This window comes from Diabrotica undecimpunctata, chromosome 6, assembly GCF_040954645.1.
Source record: "Diabrotica undecimpunctata isolate CICGRU chromosome 6, icDiaUnde3, whole genome shotgun sequence".
Taxonomy (NCBI): domain Eukaryota; kingdom Metazoa; phylum Arthropoda; class Insecta; order Coleoptera; family Chrysomelidae; genus Diabrotica; species Diabrotica undecimpunctata.
Window position 1 is genome coordinate 56,789,486 of NC_092808.1, and position 20,152 is coordinate 56,809,637.

Genomic DNA, 20,152 nt, shown 5'->3' on the forward strand with positions numbered 1-20,152 from the left:
GGTAAGGCATATATTCGAGGTGTTCTGGAAGACTTTTCACGAGGAATTAGAGACTGTTTTATGTCAACTGGTTTATTGTCGACTGTTTTATTGATAATGGCTTTTGTTGTTTTCTCCGGATAGCTTGTTGGATTATTAGGAATTGGTCTAGTCGGGAGTATTAATGAGATTTGAGAGTTTGTTAATATAAGAAGTGTTTAGGATGACGGTGGCATTGCCTTTATCGGCGGGAAGAATGACTAGATTTGGATTTGACTGAAGTTCTTTCAGGGCTTTCTTCTCAGATTGGCGAGTAGGAGGCCTTGAGTTTCTAAGAACTCTAGCGATGTCTTGTCTAGTCATTTCAGCATCTTCGGAAGGTAAACTGCGAGACGGTTTTTTCAGTTTGACAGATGATTGTCTTAATTGGAATGTGACTTAGGGTAACAGAGTAATTGAAACCTTTTGCTAAAGCTTGTATGGTAATCGTCGAAATAGGAGTACCAGAAAAGTTATAAACCACTGTAGTGGGTTTCAAGGTTGTTGTTTCTGAAATTTGTTCGGCAATTAGATGCGCTAATTTGCGTTTCTGAGTTGCAGTATTAAATTCGAAAGTGTTTAGAACTGTCTGTGTGTTGATATGGTCGAAACTGTCCAATAAGATACGATGTACATACATTGAAAGAATGAATAGATGACCAGATATTAAAAATACTGATACATGTGACATCTAGTTTTCGTCTAGTGGAATGAATCGCTTCACGGAGAAGGGCAAAACTGGTCTTTCTAAGAATTTGGGAGATAGAAGAAGAAGAAGAAATATGATATTTGAGTTTTAGGAATTTTTAAATGAATTTATGGACTCGACAGACTTTAAGGAATGTTAAATCACAAAGAAGACGTTCTTACGTATCAGCAGTTTGCTATATAGTTTAGTGAACTGGTAAAGTTTCTTCCGGTAGACGCGAATAAAATGTTTCCGCGGTAAGTTCAATTAAACCTAGAGTTAAGATTAATACTATTACAGAAATTAAACTCAACATTCTTCCGGATTGAACCGCGTCGGTTATTATTGGGTCGAGCTTTCGACATCCTCTTCAATGTCTTCTTCTGGGCTTCCGAGGTCTCAATCTCCCGAGCCTCGAATATATGGCCTACCCAAAATTTACAAACCCGATATTCCTCTACGTCCCATTGTCAGACATTCTAGTAAGTTTTGACATCTTTTCACTTTTTACAAACATTCTTATAGACGCTCTAAATATTCTGAAAACTAAATACAGTATCCAGCAAGATCACTTATCTCCCATTAAACATTGTATGTCCAACACTTATTTTACCTTCCAAAATCAATTCTACAGACAAATAAATAGTGCCCCAATGGGTTCCCCACTATCTCCAGTAATTGCCAATATTTCTATAGAAGACTTCGAGACTCGAGCACTATCCACATCAATGCTCAAACCTACATATTGGCTACGATATGTTGACGATACATTCGTCATTTAGCCCGATGGCAGGGATGCTTTGGTGTCTTTTCAAACCCATCTCAATGGTATACATCCTAGTATACAGTTTACGATAGAGGTGGAAACTGATTCATCCCTACCGTTTCTCGACGTTCATAAAGAAAAACCAATCCCAAGGTTTTCATCACTCTGTTTACCGAAAACCCACCCATACCAATCGTTACTTGCATGCTAACTCTCATCATCCCTCTTCACAAATTAATTCAGTCATTGATACGCTTGTCTCCAGATCAATACGCCTTTCACGCACTCAATCTAAACCCAAAGACTCAGACCCTCATCATATGAAAGCTTTAATTCCTTACATCAAATCGACAAAATTCTTAAATCAAGAGGAATAAAGACAATATTTTCTTCTTCTTCTGGTTCCTATCCGTTTCGGATGTTGGAAATCATATTGGCAATCATGACCTTGCTCGCTGCGGCTCGAAACAGCTCCGTTGAGGTTTTCTTAAACCATGTTCTTAAATTCCGCAGCCATGATATTCTCCTTCTACCGGGTCCTCGCTTACCTTTGACTTTACCTTGCAATATAGACTGCAGCAGGGAGTAACGGTACAATATTTACCCTCAACAAAAACTTACATCTCTTCCGATCTATCAAAGACAACATTCCAAATTAACAATACGGAGCGTATGAAATTCCTTGTGCAGACTGCCTCCGATCCTATATAGACCAAACAAACCTTCTTCAAGTGCCATCTTCGTTCCGAAAGTTGGCGATCATCAGGGCTATACGTATTTTCGAAACTGCTGACCGAAACAATTCGTTGCTGCTACAGCTATACCATTCCCGTAGATTCTTTAGCCAGGAGTTTCGTCTTCTTCCTATGGACCTTTTTCCTGCTATTTTCCCTTGCATAATTATTCGAAGCAGTTCATATCTTTCGCCTCTTGTAATGTGTCCCAAGTATTGCAGTTTTCGTTTTTTGATCGTAAATATGACTTCCTTTTCTTTATTCATTCTTCTCAAGACCTCGACATTTGTGACTCTCTCGGTCCATGATATTCTCAGGATTCTGCGATACATCCACAGTTCAAATGCCTCTAATTTTTTGGTATCAATCTTTTTCAACGTCCATGACTCCATTCCGTAGAACAGCACAGAAAGTACGTAACATCTCATTAGGCGAAGTTTCATTTCAAGGCTCAAATCTCTTCCGCAGAACACTCTCTTCATTTTAGTGAATATGGATCTGGCTTTTTCTATTCTTATTTTGATTTCTGCTGAGCTATCGTTGTCTTCATTTATAAAAGTGCCTAAATATTTGTATTTGCTAACTCGATCGATAATTTCATTGTGTAAATATAAATTTTGGACATTTTGTGTTGATTTCGATATTACCATAAATTTAGTTTTCTTTATGTTCAAAGATAGTCCATATTCTTCGCTGCAGTCTGCTATCTTATTCACCAATGTCTGTAGATCTTCAAGTGTTTCTGCGATCAGAACGGTGTCGTCGGCAAATCTCAGATTGTTTAATCTAACACCATTTATTTTAATACCTACGGATTGCTCAGAGAGTGTTCTATTCATTACGTCTTCGGAATAGAGATTAAACAGGGTTGGTGACAGTATACACCCTTGTCTCACACCTCGCTTTATTTCAATTTCTTCAGTGGTATTATTCTCTACTCTCACTACTGCTTTCTGATTGTAGTACATATTTGCTATTAGTCGGATGTCTCGTTTATCTAAATTCTTTTCTGTCAGGAGTCTGATTAGGTGATCATGCCGCACTTTATCAAAGGCCTTGTTGTAATCTATGAAACACATGAATACATCTTGATTTATGTCAAGACAACTTTGAGACATAACGTTCAGTGCAAACAACGCCTCTCTTGTTCCAAGTCCATTTCGGAATCCAAACTGGGTATTATTGATGTCCATTTCCAGTTTTCTGTGTACTCTAGAGTGTATAATTTTCAGAAATATTTTCAGTACATGGCTAATCAGACTGATTGTACGGTAATCACTGCATTGTTTGGCATTTATCTTTTTTGGTATAGTAACAAAGGTGGATAAAAGCCATTCTTGTGGTATTTTTCCTGATGTATAAATGCTATTGAAAAGTTTAACTAAAATGTGAATCGAGTCTTTTTCTATTAGTTTAAGGATTTCGGTTGGTATTTCATCTGGATCTGGGGCTTTACCATTTTTCATTCTTTTTAGTGCGTACATTACTTCTTCTTCCGTTATTTCTGGACCTTCGTCTCCTTGTATGTTACTTGAACTACTCCAAACAAACCGTAGAATCCAAAATAGGATTTATGAACATTCCATTTCTGTTCGCAAATCCGACTCAATTTCAGCTCTAGGTCAACACGATCTTCATACAGGTCACAAAATTGATTTTGAAAACACCAGAACCATAGCCCCCAACCGCTTCTATAAGCCAAGAATTATCCGAAAAACGATAGAAATTGGAAAAAGGCCAAATTGTCTCAATAAAGAAAATACCGTCCGTTCCACCCGTCAATCAAAATACTACTGTTAGAAATGTTAGAGCCAACTCCCGTGCCAGTCCCCACGCTAGCCCCCACGCCAACCTCCACCCAAGCCACGTCACCATCGACGGTATAAATGACCCTTCCTCTATTCCCAGCACCAGTACCGCATTGATTAGTGTCTAAGGGCTCGGGAGATTCAGACCTCGGAAGTCCTGAAGAAGACATCGAAGAGAATGTCGAAAGCTCGGCGCAATGATAACCGACGCGGTTCAACCCGGAAGACTGTTGAGTTTAATTTACATATATATATATATATATATATATATATATATAGTAAGAAAAAGTAGTCCAATATATATATATATATATATATATATATATATATATATATATATATATATATATATATATCATGTAAATTCATATTAAAGAAAAAGTAAAAAAAATTGTTCTACACAAATATAAACAAGAAAAAAAAAAAAAATAATAAACACTAAGTATTGACAAGAATAAAAAATGCGTGTTAGATTATTTGAACACTATATTGAAAAAAACACACTATTCAAATTTAATAAATGACATAGGTTTAATTTGACTTAGTACTGAACAACTCACAACAACAACAAACTCGCGCCCCTGCACTATCTGCCGGCGCTGTTGTCAGATGAAATAAAATTGGAAAAGTTATAACTTACTGTAGTAGATGTCTATTGGTTTTAGGTTCCATTCACCAAAAATAACAAAAAAAGGTGGATGTGTAAACAATGTATGGTGGATCACATCGTTATGGTATTATTTTTGAAATAGATTCAACACAGCTTCCATAGCCGAATTTTCTTGGGCGCACTAAATAGCCAAGGAACATACCGAATTGTGTCAAATAATAGCGACTTCGGTCCAAAATGATATACTTATCAATTAGTCTAGAGCTTCTTCTTCGTCCTCTTTATCAGCAACTCTGCTTGTTCATTGGTAATTTCATACCTCCATGGAAGGTTGTCACTCTATCTTTTGCGCGTTCGTCCGATACTTCTACTGATTGGTGATGTATCTCTTGCTATTTAGACCACGCAGATATCCCCTCATTCTGCTTATGTGAGCATTCCACTCCTTTTTTCTGTTTAGTGTCCATTGGTTTATACACTCTACGTTACATTTTCTTCTTAAGTCTTCTCTCCTCTTTCGATCTCTCAGCGTATATTCTGTAATTCTTCTCAGTACTCTCATTTCTGCCGTTTTTAATAGTCTTTGGGTTGTGGCAGTCTTGTTTCTGATGCATATGTTATTATTGGTGTTACACTGGTTATAAATTCTAGAGCTTAAAAGAGCCAACTAATTTTACTCCGGTGACTTAAAGCGGGGTTCGCACTGCGAGAACCCCATAAAAGAAACCCTCATAAGTGGTCTTGTTTCTGGCGAAGCCAGCCTCAAAGTGCCTTTTTTTGTCTACTAATTCCCAAATCTTCTTTTGAGTTGCATCGACTCGATAGCGAAGCGATAATGAACTCAATGTAGGTCGGTCTGATAGTCACGTGGGTCAGGTGGGCGAAGCACACTCACTTCACTGCCAGTGGCCTAGTGGATTGATGATGCAAACTCCAGCAAGAACACAAAAAGTTTAACCTTCGTCTTCCCGGGTGGGGTACAGCTGTACCGCAGATACACATTTTTTGTAATATTTTTGAAATTAGCGCCTGTTTCGTTTGTCTAATTTTATTTTGTGTCCATTAGGGTATTGCAAATAATATCCTAGTCATAAAATCAGTAACGATGTTTCAAATTAAAAACAAATAAATTATGATCGGCTTGGGGTACATTCGTACCCCGAGTGGGAATCTGTGTCATCTGTAGTATCGGAGGCTTTGCAAATTACTACGCTCATGTCTACTCGCAACTCTAAGAACAGAACATCGAACGAAATAGATACCACAGATAAGATGGTAAAGCAATACTCTGCTCGTGGGATATACAACCGATGGCCAATGGCAGTGTTTGGCCAAATATTGGATATTTCTGGCCTGAACGCTTACATCTTATGGTGTATCAAGTACCCGGATTCATCTAGAGAAAAAGATGATAGACGTAATTTTTTACTAAATCTAGAAGCTTTAGTAAAAGAAAATATTACCAGGCAATATAATGAGGGAGTACGATTGAGTAAGACGTTGAAGCAGTACATGCAAGATGTCGTTCCAAAGTTGGCGCTGGTGAATATGCAAATGGAAGCAGCCTGTGAACGATCTTCAAGTGGACATTGCTACTTATGTAGTCGAAATAAAGATCGTAAATTAAGGCAAATTTGTAAGCAGTGCAAACATTTTGTATGTGCAGAACACCATATCAAGGAAGTAATTTGCACCCGATGCCAAGAAACTTCAGACTAGTTTTGGGTCCTAAGATTTATTTTTTATTCCTACAGTTAATTTAATTAAATGATGAAAATTATTTTTTTGTTCAATATACCCTTTGATGTAATAAAAATGTGTTAATTTAAGATTTTATTTCATTTTCATATAATAAAAATTAAATATACGCATTTTTTTCTCTGGGGTACAAATGGAACCCACATGGAACTCCACGTAATTTTACCGACGTGGGAAGACGAAGGTTAACGTAATAGTATAAAATTCAAATATATGCGGCTTACACTAAGAATACTCCGGTGTATCGGATCAACCTATTGTATTGATAAGCAGTACGGCACGAGATAGAACCTTGCGGCTCGAATTAGAAAAATTAAAATAGCTTACATGATGGACACAAATAGCACTCCGTAGCCAGAATAAAATGACGCTTTTTTCGAGAACGATGTTCCTTCCCCATCTGAATTAAGCTGAATCCCGGCTAATCATATGATTAGATCTGACCAATAGAAAAATGTTTTATAAGACGCATTTTAAAAACAACGGCAAGTGTTTTTCTTCGAAGATTTATAATACGTAGACTATATACGGAATGGAATTTAAAATACGTGAATTAAAATTTTATATTTTTTTAGACCACAAAACACTAAGGTATATTTTGCCAACAATTAGATATAGCGGTGAAGACTAATTAAAAAACTTGTTAAACGTAAAACCGAATTCACGTACCTTTCTGAAGAATTCACTGCTATCCGTATATTGTATCAAAGTTTCCAGTTTCGAGAGTATATTAATAATAGTCATCCAAACATTTGAGTCCGATTCGTTTTCATACACTTTTAAAAACTTTAAAAGCGATACTGTGTCCGTATACCCTGCTTTAACTAATGCGAACATATCTTCGAGTAAGCCCAACCTAAAAAAAAAAAAAAGAATCACTGAAGAGTTTATATTCAAAATAAGCATAAACCAAACTGCAGTCGGCATCAAAACTAACACAGAGCAAACGAAAATTATGGTGAACTTTCCTGGGGCAAATTATAAAATGACCCATTTTAGCGGGTATGGTTAATCCATTCGTGGATAGCGAAACTCTCTCGGAATAACATATAATACTGATACCTACAGATAAGCCACTGAATGTCCTCTGAATCGAGGCAAAAATACGCCATTTCACGAACTTCTCCATAATTTGCGTTTTTTTTAGTCTACAGTAATATCTACATAATTGAATAACACTTCAGGAACTGATCAGTGGTAAACAAAACTGCAACATATTTATTGTTATGATTGTAATTAATGCTGACAATGCAGCTCTTTTAGCTATTTACCACTATTTATTTTACTGACTGTGTGAGTTTTAATACAAGGTTTGAAATTTCAGAGAGAAATTTAATACTGAGTTTCAACATATTTTGGTATTAACCTTTTTGGTAGGACTCCGCCAAGTACTTTTGTCAAAGTTTATTAATCATGTTACAAGTCATATTACATACCTGTCTAAAGGTGGCATAGTTCGATTTTTGATATCGTTTACAAATTTTTTTAACATTTCTTCTGAATATTGAGTTCTAAAGAAACCAATAACACCAGGATTAATTTTTATCCAATCTGTTTCCTTAACCCCAGGAACTAAAATTTCAGTGGACTTTGTATTAAGAAGTAACTTAGTCACCTCACCATTAGGATTTCGGCTGGATGAGATAGATATTGGAACCATCCATTTGAATTCTTCGGGAGATTTACGAATTGTTGACATAAACTTCTCTTGGGACAGTTTTACTATAAAGTCACCGGTTTCATCTAAAAATTAATAAAAGAATTAATAGCTGTCCAAGAATTTCAAATTTATTACTACACTAATTTTAAATTTTCAGAATAAACTGTTAACGCTCATGAAGACCTTTCAAAAGAGGTGTCAAGTGACCTCGGTTTGTATTTAAAAAATCGTCGATTACGTCATTATGCCAACACTCCTATCCTTTAAATAATAATAATAATTTATTTTATAAAAAAATAAGCTATAACTATTGGCAATGATTTCCTTGTTTTAACAAATTTTGCTTTTAGACGGAAAAATGATTTTGTAAAGAAATCGAAAACTCTGGTTTTTCATGTAAAAAAGTTTTTTCTACATGCAAATAAAAACCAATTTCTCAATATAAAAAAAAAACAGTCCATTCCTGGCCCAATAAAAAAGTTTTCTTCCAAAATTTGTCCCCAAATATACCGAAATCAAACTCGCAATCGTTCGTCTCCTTCAGCTAAAAATCAGGATCATATTATGATTCTAGAAACCACGTCAAATAAGGAAAACAATTAACTTGCAGTTTTAGCTCCAATATAATCTTTAAAATATATCTCTGGACACATACAACAACATTTCCACTAATAAACTTTTTTCTTTTTCAACTACATATTTGAACTTTCTTACAAATACACTGCTACCCACTGACGAATCAACTCTTAAAAAATTCATCCTAAGATGGCTTTTTTCTCATGTTTCCCTCTTTTTATCTCTTTACTTCTCACCTCCTACAATAATTCCTAGCCAATTCGCTTCTTCAAATTTCCTCTCTTCGTCATAATATCCAGACCCCCAGTCTTCCAACCAAATTTTCGTGAAAATTAGAAAGTTGCTTACACTAGTTACTATTTAAACTAAACAGATGTCTTCTACGAAATTATCGAAAAACCATTATGTTCTTTTCTTTACAATCGGTCTCAACATTCCTAAATTGTTCGAAGAACATCCATTGTCTTTCCTACTTTCCCGTCGACAAAAATACGATTACTTCCTGAAACCTGCACAAAGAAGGTTATTAACTGACTCTACACAAAACATTGTCGTTTTTTTCTACTAATAAAATAATCACTAAATTACACTTTAAAACTAATTTAACTAGTTATACAGAAAAAAAATTTTGGTTTTTTCTGCAAAATTTTTCTTTCCAATGCATTGAGACATTCATAGCATTTCAGAATCATGACAACTCCCGCCATTTGATGAACATTTTAGCCCATGCAACAAATTTTGTTGCATGGGCTAACAATTTTAAATATTCCATTTAATTTGCTCATTATCCTAGATATGTAAATGACTTTATTTGCAACAAAATTAAAATACTGTTACGATAAATAATGACGTGTCATATGACTCAAAGCTGTAAACATATTTATTACTAATATCTTTTCTATTCTAGTTATTTCGGCGCTCAGTTGAAAGACCTGTCTACCTGAATTCTGATGAGTCACCCGCGACTTGTAATTTCCAGAAGCAGGCCGAATAAAACCAGTCTGAGCGACCTTCTGGGCTCTCCGATGGGAAATCGAGGCAATTCTCGAATAACGGAATTTTATATTTAAAGAGGAATTTTGTTGTAAATAGTTAGTTAGTTTTTGAACATCGCGTCGAGTTTTAAAATGTAACGCACGTATTATAATCAATGTAGATAAATTATATAATTATTAAGTGTAAGATAAATTAGTTATATTGTCCAAATAAAGACTTTAAATAAACTTATAAGTGTTATAAGTGTAGAACCTTTAATAATAAATAAAAACAATAAATTAGAATAATAAAAACATAACAATACTTTTAAAACAATTAACAGTTTAAAACAATTAATATTTGTAGTTGTCCTGGATATTCAAAATTCCACGAACCTTTCTTGTCTCGATACGTTATAACACATAACTGTTCACCCCATTTTTTGTTTGAAGTATATAGGGACCTTAAAAAACCAGCACAAGTTTGCCACATAGGTTATTCGTGAGATTGGACATCTATAAAGCTCTCATCATTACCTTTTCCCCGACCTGAAATGTCAATGGTATTCGTTTTCTAATTCTTTCCTGTCTCTGCAAATATTTGTCACTGCTTCGACGTAGCCGTCTTTGAACCGTTTCTATAATCTGTTGATATTCCCGCGGTTCCGGAGCCTCCCTTGGCCTTTTAGGCATTATTCATCTCATGATATAAATAGGAGTTTCTTTTGTGACCGTGTTTGGTATCTAATTTAAATAATTTTCAATGTCTGTCAGTTTCCTGTCCCATCGCTTGTGCTGTCCATCTGTTGCAATGTTAAGAAATGTTGTCACTTCTTGGATAACCCTTTCAGAAATATTACTTTGAGGATGTCGAATGCCGACAAATTTCGTGTCAATTCCTCTTTTTCGCAGTTCTCCTTTAAAACGTTCATTACTAAAATATGTGGTGTTATCCAAAAGAATGTTATTAGGTGTTCCCACTGTCTCAATGAAATCATCAATTTTTCGCAGAATTTTAACGTCTTTCGTAGTCCTACAACTGTATAAACGCGCGGATTTCGAGAAAATGCCGACCGTGACAAGAATGTGCTTATTACATTGTGTCGTAACGGTCAGATCGCTCAGCCACACTTTTTGTCACGTTTTGATTTTTAAAATTTCGACTTTTGTATCTCTGACACATATTGCATTTTCTACTCATATTTTTGACTATTCGATAATCTTATTTACATAATTTTCTGTAAACACCAACCAGACTTTTCTACTGCCAATATTGTGGCGAAAAGCTGACAAAAGTTGATAATAAAAAGCTTCTCGTTCACCAATAGTTAACGAAGACCACGTTGCTCAGTTTGGGAGCTTCATTGGGGGGTACGTAAGGATATAGATGATAAAAAAATTGCAGATCAAGTAAAGGATAACAAAATATAACAGTTTGACAAGGAAAACAACAAACACGGAATACAGCTAAACTGTAAAACATTATGGGCGCCAATCAGTTTTAACCTGAAATTCATGAAGGAACTCAAGATTAAATAAATTAAACGAACATTTCTCTCAAAGACTTCGTTTTGAATGGTTCTTTTCCTTTGCCAAAATACAGGAATCCTCGAAATTAAATTAATGTTTCAACTTTAATACGTTTTATTGGAAATGTGTTCCATAAAATCTAGTACATCTTGCATCAATAAAAATTCTGACATAGATAAACTGAGCAACATTTATTGTTACTTACTGGAAAAACATCCAAAATAAAATAAATACTTACCTGTACATAAATTATACTTGTATGCATAGCATGTTGCATACCATTAAGACAGGTTTAAAAATTAAAAAGTAAAATCACCCAATATGGGCCTCTAGTATTTCTTAAAAAGAAATATAATATTAAGTACACCTAATTACTTTTTAATCATAGGATTTTTACTTTCTGTTCTCTATGTGTCAGAGTTAAAACACACCAGTAAAAGATGCCATAAACTAAGTTTTACTATCTTTACCTAAATTTTAAAAATTTTAGAATGTATTTTGACCATTATTGTATATTTTATATGTGTGTTATTAATGTTGAGTGTCAATGCTTTTATAAATAATCTCAACGACTAGTAAGTTGCACTGAAGAATCTACTCTACTCAATTCTAAAGGATATATTTAACAGGCGAAAAGAATATTGTGGAAGATCGATGATGGAGAAAAGCACTTACGCCCCACCACAACAAGAGGATACCAGAAGACAGAACCTGACGTACTAAAAAGTGAAGTTAAAACAGCGAGGCAAAAAATTTATAAACCCGCTGGTACTGATAATATACATATTAAAATGATTTGAGCCCCAGATGACATTGGAGTGGATATAATACACCAATTTTGTTAAAGAGTGTGGGAGAGGGTTAAATGGCCTGAATATTGGACTAAATCACTATATATTCGCATACACAAATAGGGAGCGAAAGATTTTTGTAGCAACAATCGCACAATTGCTCTCATTAAGGACTGCAGCAAGATACTTTTACACATAATTCTAGAGACGATAAAATCCTTCCTATAGGGTGAGAGTTAATAAGGAACTAACTGAAATTTTCATGGTCACTAAGAGCACGAGACAAGGCTGCATGCTAAACCTAATTTTATTCAACATATATGGTGAATGGATAATGCGGAAAGCGACTGAAGACTGGAATGGTTATGTCATTATCAACGGGAAGAAGAGCTGCAATCTGAGATATGCAAATAATAGAACCATTCTAGCTAGCTCTGAAGCTGAACTAGTTCTTATGAATGGGTATTCAAATAAACAGCGACAAAACAAGGATAATTGACAGAGAAACAATCAAAATTATCTTAAAGGTATTAAGAACTATCACAGTTGTAGACAAATTTGTGTATCTGGACTCTTTAATAACTAACAAAAGGGAGTTGCATTCAAGAAATAAAGCGCCGTTCAGCAATGACAAAATGCTCTATGGCAAAATTAATAAATATTTGGAAAAGCCATGAATTAACTATCGGACATAAAAATAACACGTAAGAAGTATGGTTCTTCTAACAGTTTTCACTCATGCATCGGAATGCTGGACCCTTATAGAGAAATATAGCATGGGTAGCCCGAAGAATAAGGAAAAGACTGCTTGCAAATATGAGAACGAATAATAGTATTTTGCTATATCAACTAAGGTCTTTGGATATTATCTCAGTATTTAGACCATCAAGATTTATAAATTAATAGACAACACCTGCGAGAACTAAACAAAAATTTATGTAAAAATGAAACAAAACACAACAAAACAAAAAAAAATAATAACTTACGTACGGTGTCTACCTTAATTAACGGAAATCCCATCTGTTTCGTCCAAGTCGACATAATATCTGAAACGGGTTGTTTACTCGCCTCTTCCAGAGCTTTCCATAAATCCTCGGTAGTAGTATTACCATATTTATATCTGTTAAGATATAAACTCATACCTTCCTTGAATGTATCATTTCCTAAAAAGTGAACCAACATCCTGATGACCGAAGCTCCTTTGTTATATGTAATGGCATCAAAAATTTCATTTACTTCTGAAGGATCGTTTACCGTTACTTCAATGGGATGTGAACTGTTAAGACTGTCCAATTCTAAGGCACCCAAGAATGTTGTATTCACAAACTGCGACCATACATCATATTCGGGAAATAAAGCCGAAGTATTAAGAAATTGCATAAAAGTTGCATATCCTTCATTTAACCATAAATCGGTCCACCACTTCATAGTCACTAAATTCCCAAACCACTGATGAGCTAATTCATGAGCAACTACAAGCGCCACTCCCTGCTTGTTTGAGTTTGATGAGTTTTGAGGATCAATTAATACACGATTTTCTCTAAAAGTAAATCATCAATATTTTCAACAAGAATATTTGCATTAAAATGAATATAAAGTTATTATGTAACAAAAATAATAAATTAAACCGGTATTTATTAAAAAATTATGTACTCAATAAGAATGAAGTTTTTAACAAAAAGTAACTAATTAAAAAAATAAAAGTGTATATGATATTTTTGTTACAGTTCTCTCTCTCTCTATAACGATATGCAAGGACCGGGAATTTTCATCGTTATAAGGAGATATCGTTATACAGAGAAAGACAAAAATCGCTGCTGTAATAATAATAATACTGTACTAAATAACCTATTGTAATTTAAAAAATGGATCAAAACTAATTCTAAACTGATTCTAAATGAATTAACACTGTATATACTTGTACTTGCTAAACCGATGAAGTACTTTTGCCGCATTCAATGCCTGCTCAGAGGTTGGAGCTGGTTCTGGCTCTGGGTCTTCTAATTCTGGGTCACTGTTTTCTTCTTCTACTTCTACAGGAACTACTTGTAGGATGTGCTCGTTGTAGCTATATTTTCATCAACTTCTTCGAAATCTTTTAGCTCTTCCGGTCCGTATGTGATAGGAAGTTCAAACTGTCTGACCCAAATACCTAACGCCAGGTTACCTTCATCCTCAGTCAATCCTTGACCTTTCAGCCACCCTGCGTGTTTGAAGGAATGTTTTATCGTATTTCTCGTCACCTCGTCTAAGGATTTACTAATCATTAGGATGACGTCAAGAATATTAAGTTTGAGATCGCCATTGTTCTCAACCAATTGCATCAAAAGTCTTCACCTGTAATGGCTTTTCAAACTATTGATGACACTTTGGTCATGGGCTGAAGGACACTCGTTGTGTTTGTTAGAAGGATTCAAAGTTCAACGTTTTGTTCAATTGTCTACAAGCAGAAGAATTTTTTCCCATTAAGCTCGACATCCCATTTTCTTATCGCTTTTTCAAAAATTTCCGAAGTCATCCACGCACTCTTGTTTGCTTTGTAGATAGCGGGTAGATTTTTGATGTTTTTGAAGCAACATGGGTTTTGCGACTTCCCTATCACTAACAATTTTCTCTTCAATGAACATGTTATGTTAGCGGCTACTAACACCATAATGCGTTCCATAGAGAGCTTTACACCAACGTACTATTCCGATTTAAATTTTAAAGTTCTGTTTGGTCTACTACTTTGCGATACTCAGATACAGGCTCTTCCCAAACCGATGGAAGGAAACCCACGTTATTATGATTTCAAAGCCAGGAAAAAACCAAACGTTTCCGCAAAACTACAGGCCGATAAGCTTAATTCCAGCATTCAGCAAAATTGTAGAACGAATCATACTAGGCAGACTCCAATCAGAAGCAGACAGGTTAGGAATAGTCCCAGAAGATAAGTTTGGATTCCGAGCAGAACACTCCAGCGAACTACAAGTACTCAGACTAACAGTGTACATAACAGCTGGATTCAACGACAACGAGTATACAGGAGCAGCCTTCCTGGACGTAAGCAAAGCCTTCGACAGAGTCTGGCATGAAGGACTGACTTACAAAATTAGAAGTTATGGATACAGTGGAGCCATGACAGGACTAATCTCATCGTACTTGGGCGGCCAGAGGTTTAGGGTTCGGATAGGACAAGTCCTGTCCGAGTACGGAGCTTCGGAGTGCCACAGGGAGCAGCCCTGTCACCTCTACTGTATATAATATACAGTACCGATTTTCCAAGAACACCAGGAACACTTCTTAGTCTTTATGTAGATGACACAGCAATTGCGGCTAAACACAGAAACATTGATGAAGCTGTAAACAACTTACAGACAGCATTGGATAACATTGACGAATGGAGTATCCAATGGAAAATAGCCATCAACTCAGAAAAAACTCAAGCAGTCATGTTTAAAAAGAGAAGAGAAACCCCAGACGAACAGCTTACAGTACAAAACAATCCCGTCGAATGGAAAAGAGAAGCAAAATATCTAGGAGTCACAATGGATCAAGGACTAGGACTAGGACAAGGACTTCACGCAACATGTGGACCAAACCATACAAAAAACAACCACAGCCAGAGCAGTAATAAGAGGACTCATAGGTCGAAAAAGCAAATTAAGACTAAAAACGAAAATAAGACCGATAAACAGCATCATACTTTCAATAATAACATATGCATCTCTCGCATGGGGACACATAAGTAAATCAAACATAAACAAGATACAAGCAGCACATAATAACAGCCTCAGAACAGCGGCAAATATATCCCGATACGTTTCTGAACGTTTCCTGTTCAGTGAACTAAAACAAGTAAGGGTGACAGACACGATGGAAGAAAAAGCCAGAACAAACTTTGCTGAGCTAGAGAACCACCCAAGGACGATACTTTGAGAGATAATAAGATATGATGCGTTCCATCGATGGAAGCACAAACATATAAAGTCTAGAAAATCGTAGCTCTATCAACAGAAGACAACCCAGCACATAGCACTGGCAATTTTTATAATAACTAATGATATTACTTTTCAGACATCTCTCAAAAAAATTACAAAAAACTTAAAAAACGGCTTCGGCCACCAAAAAAAATTACAAAACTACAAATAAAAAAACCCTAAATCCGAGCGCCAAGCGCCGAGTCGCCTTACTGGGCGAGCCCGGAGCGGAGACTTGGACACAAGCAAGCAATTTCAGATTCGATGAAGAGACCAGAGATAGCAGGAAAAGAGCGCCTTACGCTAACCTGCTTTGATCGGGATAGGATATCGTGTTGGAGACCCAGGACTTCCACACGACAAGCACTTTGCTGATAGTGCATCAGAGTGCTATAGGGAGGAAATGGATGGTCTGGAGCATTGGGGCACTGTGGAGTGACTCCTGAGTACAAGAGTTAATCCTTCTCGCCACAATGAATTGTAATACCCGAGTGCCATTTTTAAGGGGTGTACAAGTCTCACAGGCTGGGTTGAATTAAAATGCTTGCTTGCTTGCATTTGGACCAAATACGATAGCTTTACCCTAATCTATTTTACCCTACATATCGTTTTGACGTATCTCTTTGAAGTTTCTTCTTGACTGTTAAAGAGCATTCAAATGAACTATTACTTGCCAAATTATCGTATTCAATATAATTTTACAAAAAGCTCCCGTCGGTGATTTTCAATATTATAACTAAAACTATGAACACGTGCCTTAGTTCAGTTACATTTATAAGTTTATGTTTGATAGTACAGAAAATAAACTGATCATATTTTTAATTAGAACGTTAATTTCTGCTGTCAAATTGAATGGTAAAGGACGTAACATAAAATATAATATTGGGAGAGAATATATTCGTATAGTGGTTTATAATAATTAATGGGAGATGTCTTATATTATATTTAAAAATAATTCTACACCATATTCTTACTTACCTATAAGTAATAAGGCCCCAATTTTCCATTGCACTATATCCTAAGCTGCCCACAGCAATTAAGTCCAATTTTGGTAGAGGGTAAGCGATATTAAAATATTGCTTACAGTAAGGCAACACCTTTGTTGCAACATCTAAGGCAAATTTTCCCTGTTCCTTCTTACCTAATGGTGTGTATACTCTTATTAACACTCCATCTGAAGATATTTTCTCCACGAAATCGAATTCACCCACAGCGTATGCTACTAAATATGTAGACATTTTCGGTGACGTATGAAAAGTGTACCTTAAAATATAGAAAAATTATATATAGCAAAAGTCTGCCAAAGTTCACATTATCATAAAATAACGGCAGTATTTTAAGTTCACCATAGATATACAATAACAAAGGAAACTACAAGTCTAAATTATAATTCAAGAAAAATAATTATGCCAAACAATATAATATTATCATCCATAAACCTATCTTTATAAATGTTCATATATCTATCCAACAAACAAATTATACATTAAGTGATCAGGATATCTTAGAGTGCGTTCATAACGAGGCGCCGACCCTCGATCGGACCATAGGATGGTATTATATTATCATCGCCACGTAAAATAAATGCATTATTTTAAATGCAAGCGTTCACTGTCAGTGCTATGCTCTAGGCGAGGATACCATGCCATGGTCTCTTCTTCAGGTTCCTTCTCCTATCGGAGGTTGGAAATCATCATCGCTATTTTAATTTTATTGGCTGCGCTTCTGAATAATTCTAATGAGCTGCAACCGAACCACTCTCTCAAATTTCTTAGCCAGGATATTTTGAGTCGTCCTGGCATTCTCTTCCCTTGCATAATTAATCTAAGTAATAGGTACTTCTCTCCCCTCATTATATGACCCAGATATTGAATCTTTCTAATTTTAACAGTTTTTATGACTTCACATTCTTTCTTCATTCTTTGTAACACCTCTATATTAGTTACTTTTTTAGTCCACGATATTCTGTGGATTCTCCTGTAGCACCACATCTCAAAGGAGTTTAATTTTTTGATTTCAGACTGTTTTATTGTCCACTTAGAGACATATTTTGGAGAAATCAATATATGAGCACCACAAGTAAAATAAAAATCTATAAGACATGCGTAAGACCGATTGTGACCTACGCAATGGAAACGAGAGCGTAAAACAAGTGTATATCAATGACCTTAAAATTTGTCTGTAATTACAAACCTCCCAAAATACAAGTAAATATATAAATACAAAAAATGACTGGACTAAACTTTTTTCGCTACTGCAGGATGATGTTATATGTGGCGATTTTAATTGTCATCACACTCGTTGGGGTTACATATAAGATAGCACTCAAGAAAATCGATTGGTAGATCATTGGCAATACTAACATGATTATTTGTTACAACTAAAATCCCGGGATTCAAACATGATCAACACATTAACTGATATTGTGAAAGAAGACTTAACAAACCGGTATTGGAAACTAAAAGATTCTTCTCGGCTCTCATTTACTGAGACCAATGGACTACAAAATTTGTTTGGTAGTAACAAATTACAATACATGTACAACATACCTTTTAAATTTTTAATAAAAACACATAGAATTATAATTTAAAAGTATACTGAATATCATCAAATAAATCACATCCTCCTAATGTTCATACTACCTTCTCCAATCTTCATTATTTTAAACAATATGTTCACACGCAAAATGCAATCTTTGCCTTCTATGATTTCTGGTTAATACTATGCCAGTGGGTGCTCTTCCAGAGCGCAGGTCATTATCAGCAAGTCTTCTCGTAGTTTAAAAAATTATATTTTTTTATAGATAAAGGAAAAGCCACTGTCAACAGAAAAACAAAAGCATGCCAGGCTTATGTGGGCAAAATCTAAACTCTCTTGGTCGGTAGAAGATTGGTCCCGAGAATTTTTATGATAGGATGTTTCAAATTTATTGACGGTACCGTAAATGCTGTGAAATATAAACAAATACTTCAAACCAGTACTTCAAGCATTGTAAAATTAAATGTTGCTGAGAACTATATTTTACAGGAGGACGAAGCCTAGTTTCATACGGCCAGAACCACAAAAATTAAAAACAGGTGTGGCAGTCCAGTGGGACTGCCGGTGGAAGTTACACTACTATACACGCATTCGCCGTTACAAATTTATTTGGGAGTCAATCTGCACAATCATTACATATGTAATTCTATAGGTAAGACATAGCAGAAAGAGAAACAGAATTAATAACAACTTACTAACAATGAAGGATTGAATCAATATTTTGATGAAAATGTATATTTTTATTTTCATATATGTATGAAAGGAGTTGAATGCAAAAATTTTTTTTACACATACTCTGCAGTAAAATTCATTGTTTATTTTGTTATTAATATAATAATACAATACAAATCAAACTGCAATATTCATAAGTATTTAAAAATGACAATAATATACATAAAAAAAATACACTACAATACAGTGCAACATAATTCCATATAATAATACAATACAAATTAAAATGCAATATCCATAAGTATTTAAAAATGACAATAATGTAATAATATTAATAAAAAAGTCCTCCCTGACTGGGAATCGAACCCCGGTCTCCCGCGTGACAGGCGGGAATACTGACTACTATACTACCGAGGACATGACACAAATATATTTCAAAATTGAAAGTTCTGGATCATACAGTGATTTTATTATTATTTTGAAATACAAAAGACTAATATAATTATGAACATTTAATAAATAATACAAAACATATCATATAAATAATAATATTAATAAATATTTTATTATATGTATAATATTATATGTATATATATATATATATATATATATCTTTATATAATATATATATATATATATATATATATATATATATATATATATATATATATATATAATATTAAATTATATATACAAAAGGAACATTTTTATATTCGAGAGAGGAAGAGAGAGAAAATATATCTTCTGTCTTTCTCTTACTCATTATCTTACATATGTAATGATTTCGCAGATTCACTCCCATACAAATTTCCAACGTGGAGCGCGCGTATAGAAGTATAACTTCAAAAACTGGTTTAGAAACCACAATATAAACGTCCTGACCTAAATGTCATCGAAACAGTATGGCATAAAATGAAACAGACAATAAGGAACAACCCACAACGGAGATTACCCAAACTTAAAGCCAAAATAGAGTAGATTTGGAATATATTTACCCCTGAACAGTGCAGTCCTTAATCGAGTCAATGCCCAACCGAATTAGAGCGGTCGTTAAGTCTAAGAGGATGCTA

The 20,152-nt window shown here is 34.9% G+C and overlaps 1 protein-coding gene across 3 annotated transcripts in view; it reads right to left on the minus strand.

The window, feature by feature from the left end:
- LOC140443456 (puromycin-sensitive aminopeptidase-like) overlaps positions 1-20,152 on the minus strand; it is a 50,387-nt gene that overhangs the window by 8,410 nt on the left and 21,825 nt on the right. For all 3 annotated transcript variants that reach the window (XM_072534727.1, XM_072534729.1, XM_072534730.1), the window contains exons 5-8: positions 16,851-17,135; positions 12,900-13,453; positions 7,819-8,125; positions 7,052-7,238 (exon numbers count right to left, since the gene is read on the minus strand). In XM_072534727.1, the coding sequence (XP_072390828.1) occupies positions 7,052-7,238; positions 7,819-8,125; positions 12,900-13,453; positions 16,851-17,135 (1,333 nt within the window). The remainder of the gene's footprint in view (positions 1-7,051; positions 7,239-7,818; positions 8,126-12,899; positions 13,454-16,850; positions 17,136-20,152) is intronic.